Here is a 15973-nt window from a genome sequence, read left to right on the forward strand (position 1 = left end):
CTAGAACTGGAGGGGAGGGTAAATCCTTCAGCAGGCTGCAAAAACGGAACTGAAATTGTGAAGACTTCAGCTTTATTCCTGCAGCCCCACAAAGGATTTCCTTTCCATGCTTGGAGGAGAACTGAAATCTTCCAGCCGCATGAAGGAGCATTCAAAAGCAAAAGGGGTATCTGACAGGAAGATTTTGCTCCACCTGCTTAATAACCAGTGAGATCACTTAATGATTGCAACTGGGATTGGCAGGTACTGGGATTGCATCACTGACAAAGCAGCCATGTGGCATTTCACTTAAGGACCGCTTCACAGGAAAGATTAGAGTCTCAATTGTAGTCATAAATCACCTATGTAGCCTTTTAAAATACAAAAGGAAATCTATTTTGAGTAATTGATATAGTTGCTTAGCATTGTGATCTACCAATAGATTATTTCTGGTATGCTGCATCTACAACTGCAGTCATTAAAGAAAAAAAGGTATGGACAAATTGATGCATTTTTTCAAATAGTGTGTCATGGGGGAAAGTTGATTACATTAACTTTGTTCAGTGGAGATTGTCTTTTCAACAATAATACACTTTTGCTACATAAACATTGGTATTAGGGAACAACTAAGGATGCCTAAGCATTCCAGTGCTACTTCTGAGGTCTGGTTGACAAAATATTTTTCAAGGCTATATAGCTGATTTCAAAACAGAAAAGGCTGGGTCATTAAAAACACAATTTTTTCAAGCAAAAAGAAAGGTAGCTGTGTTACTCAAAAGAAAAACATCCAGGATCCCAGAGTAAGACTATCTGAAAAATCAGAAAGAGTCTGTTTGATTTTGAGTTTTTCTGAGCTCTTCATCAGGGGAGTTGATTATTTTTCCACTTTTCCTTCCCTGCTTTTTTTCTATTTTCTATTTGCCCGAGAAAGCAGTGGAGGAATTTTGAAAGCTTAAATGTTATATTTAAGTTTCCCTACTAAAAATTATGCTCTAAAATGCAACTTTGGATTTTTTTAGCTCATACGGAACAGACAATTGTTGTGCAACAGTGACACAGACAACAGACACTAGACTGTAATAGAACATGCAACATACTTTATTTTAACAAGCACTGGTGTTATTCTAGATGTTTTCTATAATACTTTTAGAGGGGTGAACAATCACAAATTTCGTTTGTAAACTATATCAATTAAAACTTTTATCACAATTCAAAAACCATTATGATTCATATAAGAACTTGGTGGATCGTAGTCTTGCAAATTGAACCCATTATACTTATTTTGATGCTAACCTGATAAATGTATCTTGGATGAAGTCCATTCATATAGGCATGGTTTAGATAAACATTTTTGGTCTATAGTCATTTGGCCAAGAACAGTAATATTTCCCAACCAATGCAAAGGTTATATGATTTGTTAAATCATTGTTAAGCAATGATTCCCATTGTATTTAGATCAGAAAACTGCAACTTAATATACAAAATCAGAAAGACTTTTCTTAGTCCAGTAAACTGTGATTGTAATGTTTGAAGTAGTTCACAGTATTTATAAATTTCAAAAAATGGCACCCTCTGAATTCTTCTTCCTGTGGAAACATAAGCTCAGTGTGGTAGTATGCAGCATACACATTTTCTAAAAACTACTTATTAGTTGTGATAATTATTGGTGAGTTATTTATGATTTATAAAACATTTTTATCAAACAGCATCTGTACAGGAAAATACTATCTATTACTGTAAGTACTTCAGATAAAGTATAAAATAAAATCAAAACATACAAGATTTTTGTAGAGTAACACTCTGTAAAATGTTTTATATCAGTAATGCACTTGCACTTTACACCTGTTCAAATAAAAAACAAATATCTCCCAAAATAGTTATTTTGACCCTGTGTAAACAAATTTTATTCCTATTTCTTCTATTCTTAGAGCAGGAAAAAGCCCCTCTCCTACAAGTAATCTCCATATAGACTAACTGTGACCTTTGTAATCAGGAATTATTTAAAAAGTATAACTGGGTCATATATATAGAAAGACCTAATGCATCTCAATGAGCATCATTTGAATCGCTTTGGGAAATTTAAGGGAATGAGCTTAGAAGTAACAGCATCATGTAAAACATTCATCATTTCTCCCTGCTCCTTAATAATAAATACAAAGACAGTTGCTTTGACATATTGCCACAAAGGAAATATCCTAGTCTTGATCCTTAAACATTCAAATCAGTAGTTTCGTATTTCCTTCCTCACTGAGGCTTCCATCTTCTATTTTGGCAGCTTCCATCTTCTACTTTGTCAGCTGTCCAACAACTTTTAACAGTGTCTTATTTTCCTGCTTTAATTGCTCATTTTCGTCTTCTATATCATCTAGATCCTTTGAGAGAGAATAAAACAAGATACTTAATTAATAGAAGTTCTTTTTAGACATTCAGTTAATAATTCACTCTGTAATACATGATATAAATTTTAATCCATAAAAGCAAAAAATGGTGAACTGCAGACTGAGATGGCTAACAAACTGGTTGGGAGCTACTTATCGCAGTAAACTTATAATTTATATTCTGTAACAAAACATTTTACTCTGATAAGAACGCTTTATATAGTTTATTTAACTTTATTGTGGCTGTTAACCAGCACAGGAAAATTGGTATCCAAAATATCCAAAACTAAATTGACATTGTCAGGATAATTAAGAAAAATAAACATAGACAAAACAAATGGGCTAAAACCAATTATTAAATCAAAATATGCTAAAGCACTTGGTCAGGCTACACATATGTAACAAGGAGAAAAAAGATTAAAATTAGCAAGATAAATTTTGAGATAGCAGTATAATGTACAAATATACTATCTATACACAACTACAATAAATAAAAGAATAAAGTTAACAGAAGGGATTTAAGAATTATAAATTCTCTTACAGAAACCAGTCAAACAAGATATGGTACAATAGCTGACATGGCATGTCCACCCCAAACCTAATGGTTAATATAGAGCCTAGCTTCCAGAGGTGCTGCTCTGGAGATAACCAAATATAGGCCTTGGAAATCAGATGGGATTATGGCTAGTGTACCAACCTCCCTGCTGCATAAATACTTTCTTACTGTGCCATTTTGATGGTTATGTGAGATATGATTCTGCCTTCTCCCAGCCTGGGATCAAAAGTAGCTCAAGATATCTTTTGTCACCATGGCAACTGTGAAGCTGATCCAGGGGAGAGATGGTCTGACTCACTGGAAGGGTTTACGCATAAGATCTGTTTTCTCCCCCTCCTGAGGCAGTGGTGACATGATCTAAAGTTAGGGATATTGTCATCAATCCATTCTCACATACATATCACTCTGTACTAGCCTTGATCCCATAGATCTTCTAGAAAGCCTTGAGGATCTGGCTTTTTCCTCACGCCCTGGTATCAGGATGTTAGTAGATCCCTGTACATGTGTTTTGCTCTGGGTTGCAAAGCAGTTTTGTGAAGCCTTGATTATTTTTAACTATGCATCATTTTATGGCTTTACTTTATGCATGTGCATTGTTAGCAACTGTGACTAAGATGGCAACTATTTCAATTCCTAATTTATTGCCCCTTTCTTTTTGAAATGTTATCTCTGGTATTTGCTCTTTGCAGCAGAAATTTTAGGCATCAGGATAAATTAAAAAATCTTATCAAAACTGATTGTGCGAACTCATCTAAGAATACATGTTCAACAGCATTTTATTAAGCAACACTGAACTTGTCAGCAGGATATTGTTTTATTATTTAAGCAATATAGACACTTCTCATTTGAAAAATGAAGTAGCATTATCAGGATACAATTTTGAAGTCCACCATTGTTTTTATTTAATGTCTGAAAAAAGTATGCACCATAACTAGGATTTTCAAATATCAAGAAAGCTACAATTTAATTTTACTTTTGTCTTTCAAGTGGATGTTAAAAGTGTATATCAAAATAATTGTTTTAAAGCAGAGACAGAAACATTAAAAATTTACTCAAGATTATACATAAACACATTCTGGAATGTTTATCTAGCACAACTAACATTCCAAAATGATTAAAAGTATGAGTTACTTGGACTAGGTCCAACCACAACCTCTGGCTGAAATTTAAATATTCAAACAATTAAAAAAAAAACCAAATTAATTGCAAACTGCATTTACGAAGCAATGCCATGTAACATGCAATAAAATTCAAATAAGAAAACATTGGGCACCTAGAACAGCTAGTCTTATTATAATTAAAGAACTCATGCTGCACTTCTCAAGAGTTGTTCTTAGAATCCAACTAGAATTGGCCATTTTTATTTAATATTTCTAACATGTTTCAACTGCCTAACAATAAATCAGTAATGGTTTATCCATTTACATGCATATATTCATACTCGTAATACTACTCCTTCTGACCATAGGAAACCTTTTCCAAAATGCAAAAATTAAGTAAGAGTAATAAGCACAGGAAAAAAGACATTAAAAAAGGAACTGCATCCACAGCTACTTTAAACCAAGAACACTCATTCATTATGTTTCGCCATAACTTTCTATTCTTGCAAACATTCACATTTCCATCACCACTGTGAACAATTCCATATATTGCTTTTTGTTAAATGTTACTTTTGTGGTTCTCATCTCCATCCACAAGTTTCCCACCCTTCCCCTTCTTTTCAATCCATTCACTCTTCTTCTTTGTTACAATTTGACCCTCATTTAATTCCTCTATATAACCTAGCAATCTCAATATACTTCTTTCAGTTTTGTACCAAATTAATTAATTAAAATTAGTTCTATCTGCTCTTGTTTTACTTTACATACTTAAGTATTCCATATCCAATGAGTTCAATTAATGCTTTTTCCTAATAAATTCAATTTTCAAGTTTAGACGACAAAATGGACAAAGCATACTCTTTTATACAGCCATTTACACTTATTTCATCTTTCTTTATTCCCATTATTCTACCTGCATTTTCCCATCTTTGAATTTCTCTACCCATTTCCTTATCTTTGCTAAACCATTTTCCAAAATACAATTTTTCACTACTAACTGTAATTTGCATTCACTCCATTCTTTTGTCAAATACAAGTATTATTTTTCAGAATCATTGTTCTTTCATTGCATTATACAAACTATTTTTTGGTGTAATCTATTCAGTCCCTCAGTCATCAACTCTATATCTGCATGTAAAAGTACACATACATACTTCTAACATTCTATTTATTCTCATTAATTTTTTGCTTATATCACATACCATTTTGATATCATTCAGAAACAACTTTTAACTCTACATTCACAAACAATGTTTACAAATTGTTAATAATTCATCACTATTCACTCTTTTAACCCCACCTCTGCTGCATGCTACAAGTATTGCTCTTTGATGAACTTGCTGTACTTTTTCCTTTATCATTCTGCACTGCTCTCAATTATCTTCTGGTCACCCTGATTCCTTCAATTATTACTTTCATACCATTCCTACTTTCACCTGTACCCACAAAAGTCTAGTTGACATATCTACAACATATATTCCAAACCACAATTAAACTTGCACATTCATCCTTTATATATATTCATCAATGCAACTACATAGGATCTTCTATCAGAACTATTACATCCTTTCCCATTTCTTATCTTCACAATAAACAACACAGATATGTTTTATATTTTCCTTTTAATCCTTAATTCATACTCTTCATCATTTATCCCCATTACAAACTGAGAAGCAATCTTCCACATGCTACGGTCAATACCACGAGTTCATAAATACGGATATCTGACACACATCATGCCTTTGGCTAATTGAAGCCTTCCCATAATGCTTTTTAGAAAAATAGAAAAGGAGTACGATCAGAGCACCAGTCTTAGTTGTCCTTCTGCCACATGCAGGCTTTCTTGTTAAGAATTGTACCAGGTGCTTTTGTCATATTTTAACTTGCGGTACACACACAGCCCAAGCTCAGTTTTACTCCAAGCATACTCAAACTACTTTATTTAAGTTAGGCAAGATCTCTAATTTTGGCAACTGAGTGTTGGCTTGCAAATGTAGTTTAAATTAAACACTGAAGAACAGCAAGTACACTTGTCTCTTGGATTCTTTGAAAAAAGAAAGAATGAATAAAAGAGTGAACAAATAAATGAGCATCCATGTGCTGTATTATGCACAAATGTAAATACAATTTTTGGCGGGGGGCAGGGGCGAGGGAATGTATGACTTGTACAAAATTTTAGGAAACACCGCTAGATTGAAACAGCACTTACCCTATTTAATAAATCAATTTCCTCCTTTAATTTCCCAATCAACTCTTCTTTGTCTTGGGCTATCCTCACAAGCCTCAGGTTTTCTTGGCGCTCCTTTGCTAGATCCTTCAAAAAAACAAAATATAAAATACTTCATTTAAAAACAGTCAAAACAATAGACATTATATTGCAGCTTTTAGATTTATTATGTTTACCTTTTCAAGATCGTCAATCTTCTTTTCCAAAGAATTAGTTGATACAAAGTTTCCAGAAGAATTTGCATCCCTGTTGAATCTGCTATAACCTGTCCTGTCTGTACGTGAACATCTATTAGAAACTTCATCCTCTGGTGTTGTGCTGTGAAAAGTACAACTTACAATTTAACATATTTGATGCATAATAGAATTATCAAAATTATTTCCATGTTTCCCATTTCAGTTGTGGCAATATCAATACTAAATTACTGAAGGCAAATAAATAGCAGCTGGTGTTAAGCTACTTGCAACAAGCCTTTGGAATGGCTGTGCTAAATTATACCCATCTTCTTTATTGTAGCATGCCCATAAAGCAATTCCACATTAGATCTGTTTCAGATCTATTAATGGATCTGAACATCAATTAATCCAAACAGGCTATAAAATATTTCAGTCTTCCAAATGTTCAACAATTTACATAGAAAATTGCTATATTTAGAATGGATAGGTTACATTTGATGCACCTGATTCTTTTATTTTTGTTTGCATTAATTTAAACCAGGATACAGAATACATGTGGCTGTTAAGCCACAGTCTGAATATGGACTTCAAATTCAATATACAACCCCCTGGAATTTTAAAAACACACTTAGTTTTAGGGACTTTATGATGTGAGAAAGTGATTACCTACTCTTTCTACATTTTTTTCCTCCCCCCTCCCCAATGTATTAATTAAAAGATGAGGGTGTGTACTGTGAGGGACAGAATAAATAACTACAGAAGAAAAAAATAAAAATAATGGATAAAAATGGCAGTAAGTAATCATTTTTCTGGATGCAAAAATCATAATTTGAAATTTGATCTCACAATGTTATCTCTCAAACAGAGATAAAACTTATATTAAAATCTTGAATTAAATTCGATTCCTCAAAACTTCATAAATGCATACACACAACGCTATTGGTAACATGTTCGCAGTCAAACAAACAAAAACTTTGTTTCTGTCACTGACCAATAAAAATACATTCAGTAAAACAAAGCAAGCAAAGTTCGCCCCTAATGTCAATGACAACCATTTGTGAGCGAAGCTTACATATAACATAGTGAAACTTTACTCTTTTAGAAAAACAGATTTATCCTGGTTATTTAACAAATACTGCAAATAAAATTTATTGGAGTGCCTAGAATGGACGTTGTCTTACCTGAACGTCCCTTTTCTGGGCGCTGCGTACACTATCCATGGATGGGTTAAATGCTTCAGCCTTTGGCAAACAATTGAGTGTTACTTTAAGAAAAAAGCAGGGACTTCCCTTTCCCCGTTGCCCAGCCACACCCCCAATCCCATGATACCCCAGTCTGAGCGAAGGTGTGGCAAATGACCATCGACAAAAGGGTAACAATAAACATAACTTTATTAACAAACCAATTTCAACTTGGAAAACATGGCCCGAAAACCACAGCCGGGCAGGAAGCCATAGAAACGGGTGGGAATGGATAGTATATGCAGCGCCCAGAAAAGGGACGTTCAGGTAAGACAACGTCCCATTTTCCTGTGCGCTGCTCCCACTATCCATGGATGGGATATACCCAAGCTCAAACCCCATGGGCGGGAGGCTGACTGCCCGCAGAGTCCTCTCCAGCCACGACCCGTTGGAATACCCAGTGGCCAAACGCCGCCTCGGCTGAATTATAAGCGTCTATCTTGTAGTGGCGAAAGAATGGTGACAATGAGGACAAGGTCGCTGCTCTGCAGATGTCTGCTACGGATGCCTGTGTAGCCCAGGCTGCTGATGTGGCTGCACTTTGAGTTGAGTGAGGAAGGATCTTGCCCGGTAGCGGTTTGGAGTTCAGTTCGTAAGCTAGTGCAATGCAGGCCCTGATCCATCTGCTGACCGTGGAGGCCGAGACCTTCTGGCCCATGGAAGCTGAGTTGAACGAAACCAGGAGCGCTTCTGTGTGGCGGAAAGAAGATATTCTGCGTATGTAAAGCCGAAGAGCCCGACGGACGTCCAGGGTGTGCCAGCGCTTCTCCCTGTGGTCCCGAGGTGATGGGCAGAAGTCTGGCAGGATGAGTTCCTGGGCCTGGTGAAACCAGGAGTTCACTTTTGGAATGAAGGCGGGGTCCAGACGGAGAACCACTGAGGAGTCTCTGAATATGCAGAGATCCTTACGAACAGATAGAGCCGCTGTCTCCGATACTCGCCTCACCGAGGTGATTGCTAAGAAAAAGGTCACCTTGAATGATAAGTACTTGAGGGCGGTCGATTCCAATGGTTCGAAAGGGCCCGAAGTACTAGAGATAGATCCCAAGACGGGTATCAGTGAACTATAGATGGATTTAAGTTCGTAGCCCCGTGAAGGAACCCTTTGATGAGTGGATGGTGCGACAGTGCCTGGAATGGTGCGCAGGAGATGACTGTCGATAAAGCTGCAGCCTGATGCCTTAGGGTAGCCAGGGCCAGCCCCCTGTCTAACCTGGCCTGAAGAAACAGTAAAATGTCCTGTATCGTTGCTGTGGTGGGGTCCATATGGTGACGAGCACCCCAGCTGCAGAAGGCCCTCCAGGATGCCTCGTAAATACGGGCTGTTGAAGGTCGCCTGGCCGCTTGAATCGTGCTGACGACGCTATCAGGTAAGTTGTCCTTCAGGATGACCCGCTCAAATGCCAGACGGCTAATTGGAGCCACTGAGGTTCTGGGTGCGTGACCTCGCCCTGGCACAGCACTACCTGGTGCGGTGGGATTACCCACGGTTGCTCTACCAATAAGGCCACCAGGTCGGCGAACCACAGCCTTCGAGGCCAATTTGGGGCCACCAGGAGCAAATTGGCCTTCTCTGCCAACAACTTCCGTACCAGGCGTGGGATCAACGGAATTGGTGGGAACGCATATAGAAGTCCTGCTGGCCACTTGTAGTGCAGGGCATCATGATTTTCTGCCTGTAGTGTCGGGTAGCGTGACACGAAGCAAGTTAGCTGGGCATTGCTTGGAGACCAAACAGGTCCACTACTGGTCTCCCGAATCGAGAGGCGAGCTTCCTGAAGAGGCGGGGGTGGAGCTGCCATTCCATCTGATCTATCGTTGTTCAGCTGAGCCAGTCCGCTCTTACATTGGCTGACCCCGAAATGTGGTCTGCCTTGATCGAGAGCAGGTGCCTTTCCGCCCAAGCGAACAGGGCCTCGGACTCTAGCATCAGGAGGCGAGAACTTGTGCCCCCCTCCCTGTTCACGTGCGCCTTGGCCGAGATGTTGTCCGTCAGGACCAGTACGTGCCAGCCCTGAACCGCGGCTTGGAAGTGGCGCAGGGCTAATCTGATCGCCTGGAGTTCCAGCAGGTTGATGCTGCTGCATTGTTCGCATCTGGACCACTGGCCCTGTGCCACCATGTTGTGCAGGTGTGCTCCCCACCCCCGAAGACTTGCATCCATGGTGAGGATCAGCCTGTCCGGGTCCAGAAATTCTGAGCCCTTGAGGAGTGAATTGGAGGTCCACCATCTGAGGGAGAGTCGCACCATGGGGGTGAGGTAGACCTCGTGCTTTGAGTTGGCCCTCCCTGATCGTTGGAAGGGGAGGAGGAACCATTGGAGTGCTCTCGAGTGTCTGCATGCCCACGGTACGATGCTGAAGCAGGAGACCATTTTCCCCAGAAGGCATGATAGTTACAGGAGAGTGGCCTTCTTCTTTGTCAGGATCTGTAGGGCCAGTTCCTGGAGACTCTGAGTCCTGTCTGGTGACAGGAAAACCTGTCCCTTGGTGGAGTCTATTACTGCCCCCAGATGGAGAATCCGGAAGGAAGGTTGAAGATGGCTTTTCTCGAGGTTGATTGTAAACTCGTGGCTTCGTAACGTTTCGAGAACTAGTTGTAAGTCTCTGACTGCCAGGTCGTGAGCTGATGAGAGAATCAGGATGTCGTTTAAGTAGCAAAGGACTCGGACCGGGATGGCCCGCAGTTTGGCTGCCACCACCGCCACCAGCTTGGTGAAGGTGCGGGGTGCTGACGAGAGTCCGAATGGCATTGCCCGGTACTGAAAGTGTTGGTATTCGAACCTCAGGAACTGTCTGTGATCTGGGTGAATGGGTACGTGTAGGTAGGTCTCTCGGAGGTCGACTGACTGGAGAAGGTCCCCCTGTCTCACCCCTGCTAGAATTGATTGGAGGGAGTGCATCTTGAACTTGTGGTATTGAACAGACAGGTTGAGCTTTTTTAGGTTCAGAATGGCCCTCCATCCACCCGAGTTCTTGGGGACGAGGAATAGGCTTGAATAGAACCCCGAGCCTTGGTGGATCGGTGGTACTGTTTCTATGGCTCTGACCTCCAGAAGATGGGTCAGTTCCTGTGTCATTAAGTCTTGTAGCTCGGTGGACCGTGGGACTGGGCAGCACACGAAGCGATGAGGCAGCGTACCTGCAAATTCTATTGATAGTCCAAATGAAATTGTGCGCCTTACCCACGAGTCCGACATCGACCGGGCCCATTGCTGGTGGAAGAGGAGAAGTCTTCCATCTATGGGCCCCTCGGTCTTGGAGTCACTTCCCCCTCCTGGCGGATTTGAAGCCTGCCCCCCAGAAGGGTCTCCTGGACTGCTGATTCCTGCCTCAGTCATGGAGCTGTTGTCTGTCATGGGATCTGTCGCTGCCCTGGTAATTGGAGCGGTGCAAGAAGGACCCCCTGGGTCCTGAGCTAGGTCGAAAGGGCTGCTGGACCGGATATGGCGAGTATCTCCGCTAGTAGCAGCGATAAGACGATGGAAGCACTTTCCTTTTGTCCTTGTCCTCGACTAGGACTGGTTCCAGGGCCGCTCCAAAAAGATCCGATGCTTTGTATGGGGCTGCGGCCAGCTTCCACTTAGCCTTGAGGTCCGCCTTCCAGGGACGTAGCCAGAATAGTCTCCTAGCCGTGACAGTGTAGGGCTCTCGATGCGAACTTTGCCAAGTTTAGTGAGGCATCTGAGGCATACTCGGTGGCTGCAATAATTTTATTTATATCTTGCTGCAGCCTGGTGTCCTCCGGAGGGAGCCTTTCTTGCATCTGGCGAAGCCAAATGAGGGTAGCTCTGTTGAAAAAGGACGTGGCTGTGGATGTTCTGATTGCCCAGGCCACGGCCTGGTGTGCTTTACGGAAGGCCCACTCCGTCCTTTTATCCTCTGCCTTGAGTCCATACAGTGCCTCTGTGGATACTAGTGAGGGGGATGATAGCGCTGCGACCGGCTGCTCCACTGTCGGTAGAGGCAGCAGGTCCTCCAGTTCTGGGGCCGAACAGTACAGCTTCTTGTCCAGACTACTGGGTGTAGTTAGTGAAGCCGGTTGCCCCCAGGCGTTTTGGATCATGTCAGTAAACAGTTGAGGACAGGGGATGTAGTCCTTTTCCTGTTTGGACGATTTGAAGAGGGCATCGTGGGGCCCCGCGCAGAAGCTGAGGCTGTCCTCACCTCCCCCGGCACTCCCAGGTTAGTTGTGAGCCGCGCCTTGTGAAGTAGCGACTTAAAAAGTGCCGGTCGAAACAGTCCCGTGAAGGCTGGTGTGTCTGGGCTCAGGCCTTTGTCCTTTGAGAATTCGACATCCTCTGGTCTCTCCTCTGCTTGATCTGACTCCTCAGAGGAGGATTCTTGTGCCTGGGGGGTGCGAGTCTGGTTCTGGTGTTGAGACCCCTGGGGCTGTAACGGATGGGGTGGTGGAGCCGCCTGCTGCCAACTGGCAACTAGGAAGGATGATAAAGCCGAGGAGAACATGGCTTGGAAGTCCAAATGTGAAGGCGGCAGTGCCCCCCCCCCCCCCCCGTGCCCTTGCGCTTGGAGTCGGGCTGTGAGTTGGGCCCGCTGGTAACTGACGCAGGGTCCTCCTGAGTAAGGGTAGGAGTTCCATCCAGTTGAAGTCCCCTCTCGGCCAAGACCGGAGTCGCCGGGGTCTGAGCCAGATCCGTCAAGGTAGCGATTGCTGAGTCTGACTCCCTAGATGTAGAAGGAGCAGCGCTTTCTGGTCTTGGCCCCCTGGTGGGTGTCATAGCCAGTGCCTTTTGGGCTTTGGCGCACTGCCTCTCGAGCACCTTATGGCGTCTCTGTGCGTCCTTGTCCTGGAAGGAGGGCCCCTTCCCTGATTTTGGACTTGCGGCTGGAACCTTCAGACCACTTCCGAGAACTCTTTTTGGCTGATTTGGCCCCCTTGCGAGGTGGGCTCAATTCCAGCTCAGGGTCTGAAGAGAACAGGGAGTCAGACATGATATGTTGTCAGAGGAAAACACCGCTCCGCTCGGTGCTTCGACCTGATGTGGGCACTTCGCCCCGTAGGACAAGTAACGGCAGCTAAGAGCCCGGAGGTCTCACCAGCTAACCCCTGTTGCAAAGGCACCGCTGTAAAAGGGGAGTTGGCGCAGCTGAGCCCCCACGAGCCAAAGACCCTGTGCAAATCTGATGCCAGCTGTAGAAAAGAGGGGGCTCCTCAAGTAAACAATGGCTAAGATGGCGGCCCATGGGTCCTTCAAGATGGCGGGCGCCACGTGATGCAGAGATTGGGGAGCCAGTTGTACGCAACGGTCTTATGCTGATGGCCCGACGGTCCGCAACGGTCTTATGCTGATGGCCCTGCCGTGCTTCCCTGCCACTAGACAAAGCCCCTTTTTCCGTAGCGTAGCGGTGGCTGGCAGGGCTAGCCGGGCGAACCGCGGCTGCACGCTGCCTTGTCCTGGCCCGATCGGTGTAAAACCGATCCGATCGCTCTCCTCTTCGCCCCGCGAAGCAGCTGTAGTCTGTTCTGGGTGAGGCTTGCCGGCTCTCAGCAGATTTGAATCAGGCGCCAAGGAAGAAAAACGTCACGTGGGCGGCCCGGAGCTCCGGCCCCGACGCCCAGCTGATTAGCGCTGCCGCTGCTCTCGGCAGCAAAAGCAAAAAGCCGACAAAAGAAGAGAACAAAAGAGAAACAAAAGGAAGGCAACCCCGGGGAAAGGAAATAATCAAAAATAAAATAAAATCCTAAGGATCCTTGAGCAAGGGAAGAAACAAACAGAAACGAAGGGAGCAAATACCTTAAGGACAGGAGCTCCCAAAAAACACTTCAGCATTTGCCAACAACTGAGCGAAGACTGGGGTATCATGGGATTGGAGGTGTGGCTGGGCAACGGGGAAAGGGAAGTCCCTGCTTTTTTCTTAAAGTAACACTCAGTTGTTTGCCAAAGGCTGAAGCATTTAACCCATCCATGGATAGTGGGAGCAGCGCACAGGAAAAAATGTGGATGAAAAAGGATCAATCCACTGAATTCCCTGTAGAACTGGCAGTTCAAAAAAACATGGGCTATGGTTTCTATAACACCTGTGTCCGAGGGACAGGTGTTATACATTAATACACTTATGTATTTTAAAGAAGAAAAAATTGCATAAATAAAATTTTTAAAAAAGAAGTTATCCTATATTTCCCTTCCAAAATGGGGAAAGCATCACACTAAGTTATAGATAAAATTCTCTTGAATTTTGAAACTGTGATTTAATATAAATACGAAGCTGGTATGGAATTAAAATTTATTTATTTATTTTATTTTATTAAATTTCTCTACCGCCCTTCTCCCGAAGGACTCAGGGCAGTGAACAGCCACAAGATAAAACACATAAATACAAAAATTTAAAATAGATTAAAAACAAATTAAATAATTTGGCTGAATTTAAAATACCCCATAATTTAAAACAAATTAAAATTTATATTTAAAAGGGGAGAAGATTTAGGCCAGGCCAGCTTGATGAAATAAAAAAGTCTTAAGCGTGCGACGCTTAAGTAAGATTGAAAATCTAGTTTGAAAGTAAGATTGAAAATCTAGTTATTTTCAAGTGTATTATGAGAGAAAGCAACAATTACTATTTGGCCTTCGATGTATGAAATCCTCTGCCTTAATATTGATCTACCTTGATCTAGCTTTATAAGACAAAACAGCCTCATTGGAAAGCCACAGTGGCTCAGGGTTTTTTTAGATAACTGTTTCCCAAGACAATTTAAAGTTGTTTGTCAATGTTACATAGTCAGTTCACCAGAACTGGGGTATACTTTTTGTCAGTAGAGATATTTATCCAGTGATTGGACTCAGGTTTACTGACTCCTGCTTCCCATGTCCTCAGCTCTAAAAGGGATAGAGCTCTCTGCTCCTTTGCTGCTAGTTACTGGCCTTTGGATTTTTGCAGCTCAAATATGATAGCAGTAATTACATAGTACAAATGATAGCACACTTAAGCTGTCTGCTGCACTTACCTGCAGTTTGCTTCCAATTGCCATATGCTGATATCCTCACCATACATGCCAGAGATTGTGACCACGAGGTGGGGAGGGGGAATCAATTTTTATATTATGCTAGCACTAGCAGTGGTGTAATTTTTACACTGCCAACCTTACCTCTTTTGTTATAACTATCACAAAACATGAATAGTTTTGGTTACAAATTCTACCTAGATGTTTTCTTTTTTTTTCTTCTTTCTTTCTTTTTTAGATTTTTATCCAAAGATTCCCAGATAGCTGAACATTATTTCAAGGATTCCTTCAAGCTAAAGCGTTATGAAGGAGTGTCGTAACATATTCCACAGAGTCTTTTTTATAATGAAAAAAAAATCAAATAAACCATATGTCTGAAGTATTACAGTGAATTGTTTTGTGGATGTAGCAAGCCATGAGTTGCAGGATAAACAAGATTCTTTCAAAGTAGCTTTACACAACTTGGAACTCTTTAACATGGACAACTTTTACTGCCCTCAATCAATAATAGCCAATTCTAGCCAAGCCACCTTGGCTAGAAATAAAGGAAACTGAAGTCAATATATGTATAAGGATGAATGCCTGGGGAAGGGTGTTTTTAAAGCATGATGACAGAACTGTAAGGAATTTTGCAGCTTAATACTATTACCATATTTGGCATTCCTTGTTCTGGACTTTATTATCTACAAACAGGAAGTGTCTGTTGCAACACTAAACAAAAAGTTTGTAATTCAACTTTTTAAAGTTTACTGAATTCATACTTTGTAAAAGACCTGTTCAGTTGTTATATGCACTTCACATGATTTAAGTTTCCCTGTAAAAAGTGTCTTTTGCAGTTCTCCCCACAAGCAGTCACATTTTTGCAATAAACTAACATTCTTGACTCACTGCTATTGACTTGCATTTTGCATAAAACCTAAAAGGGCAATAAGCACCTGAATCATCTAGCAAAATTAATGTTTTGTAAGTAAGTATTCACCGTTATTTAAAGACAGGATTCTTGTATTTTATGCGGGTTCATAATTAGCAAATTATAAGGATAACATCTATTTGAGTAAGTTTTTTATCTGGCCAGAAAAATGAAAGCATATTCAAAATACACAAGGATATGCAGGACTTTCCTATTTATAGGTATTTTTTTAAATCAAATATACATAAGAAAAGTACAATCCTTGGACTAAAGATGGGTCTTTGAAAAGCAAAACTGGTAACTGTGGCAGCATGAAGAGTCAGTGAGTAAATCAGCTCTTCTGTTATTCCTCTTTAGGCAAGGAGAGGACTTGGCATCACCCACCAGTGTTCCAGATAGCTGTTCTTGTGAGGAGACTGCAAGATAGTAGTCTCTGAAAGATTAAG

At 41.5% G+C, this 15973-nt stretch overlaps 1 protein-coding gene across 1 annotated transcript in view; it reads right to left on the bottom strand.

The window, feature by feature from the left end:
• Positions 1-1122: 1122 nt before the first annotated feature.
• Positions 1123-15973, bottom strand: part of PAWR (pro-apoptotic WT1 regulator) — a 58062-nt gene continuing 43211 nt past the window's right edge. The window contains exons 4-6 of the mRNA XM_070947145.1: positions 6417-6558; positions 6223-6327; positions 1123-2351 (exon numbers count right to left, since the gene is read on the bottom strand). Of these exons, the coding sequence (XP_070803246.1) occupies positions 2265-2351; positions 6223-6327; positions 6417-6558 (334 nt within the window). The 3' untranslated portion in view covers positions 1123-2264. The remainder of the gene's footprint in view (positions 2352-6222; positions 6328-6416; positions 6559-15973) is intronic.

Source organism: Pituophis catenifer, unplaced genomic scaffold (assembly GCF_029215685.1).
Source record: "Pituophis catenifer annectens isolate HBS135680 unplaced genomic scaffold, rPitCat1.0.hap2 SCAF_7, whole genome shotgun sequence".
Taxonomy (NCBI): Eukaryota; Metazoa; Chordata; class Lepidosauria; order Squamata; family Colubridae; genus Pituophis; species Pituophis catenifer.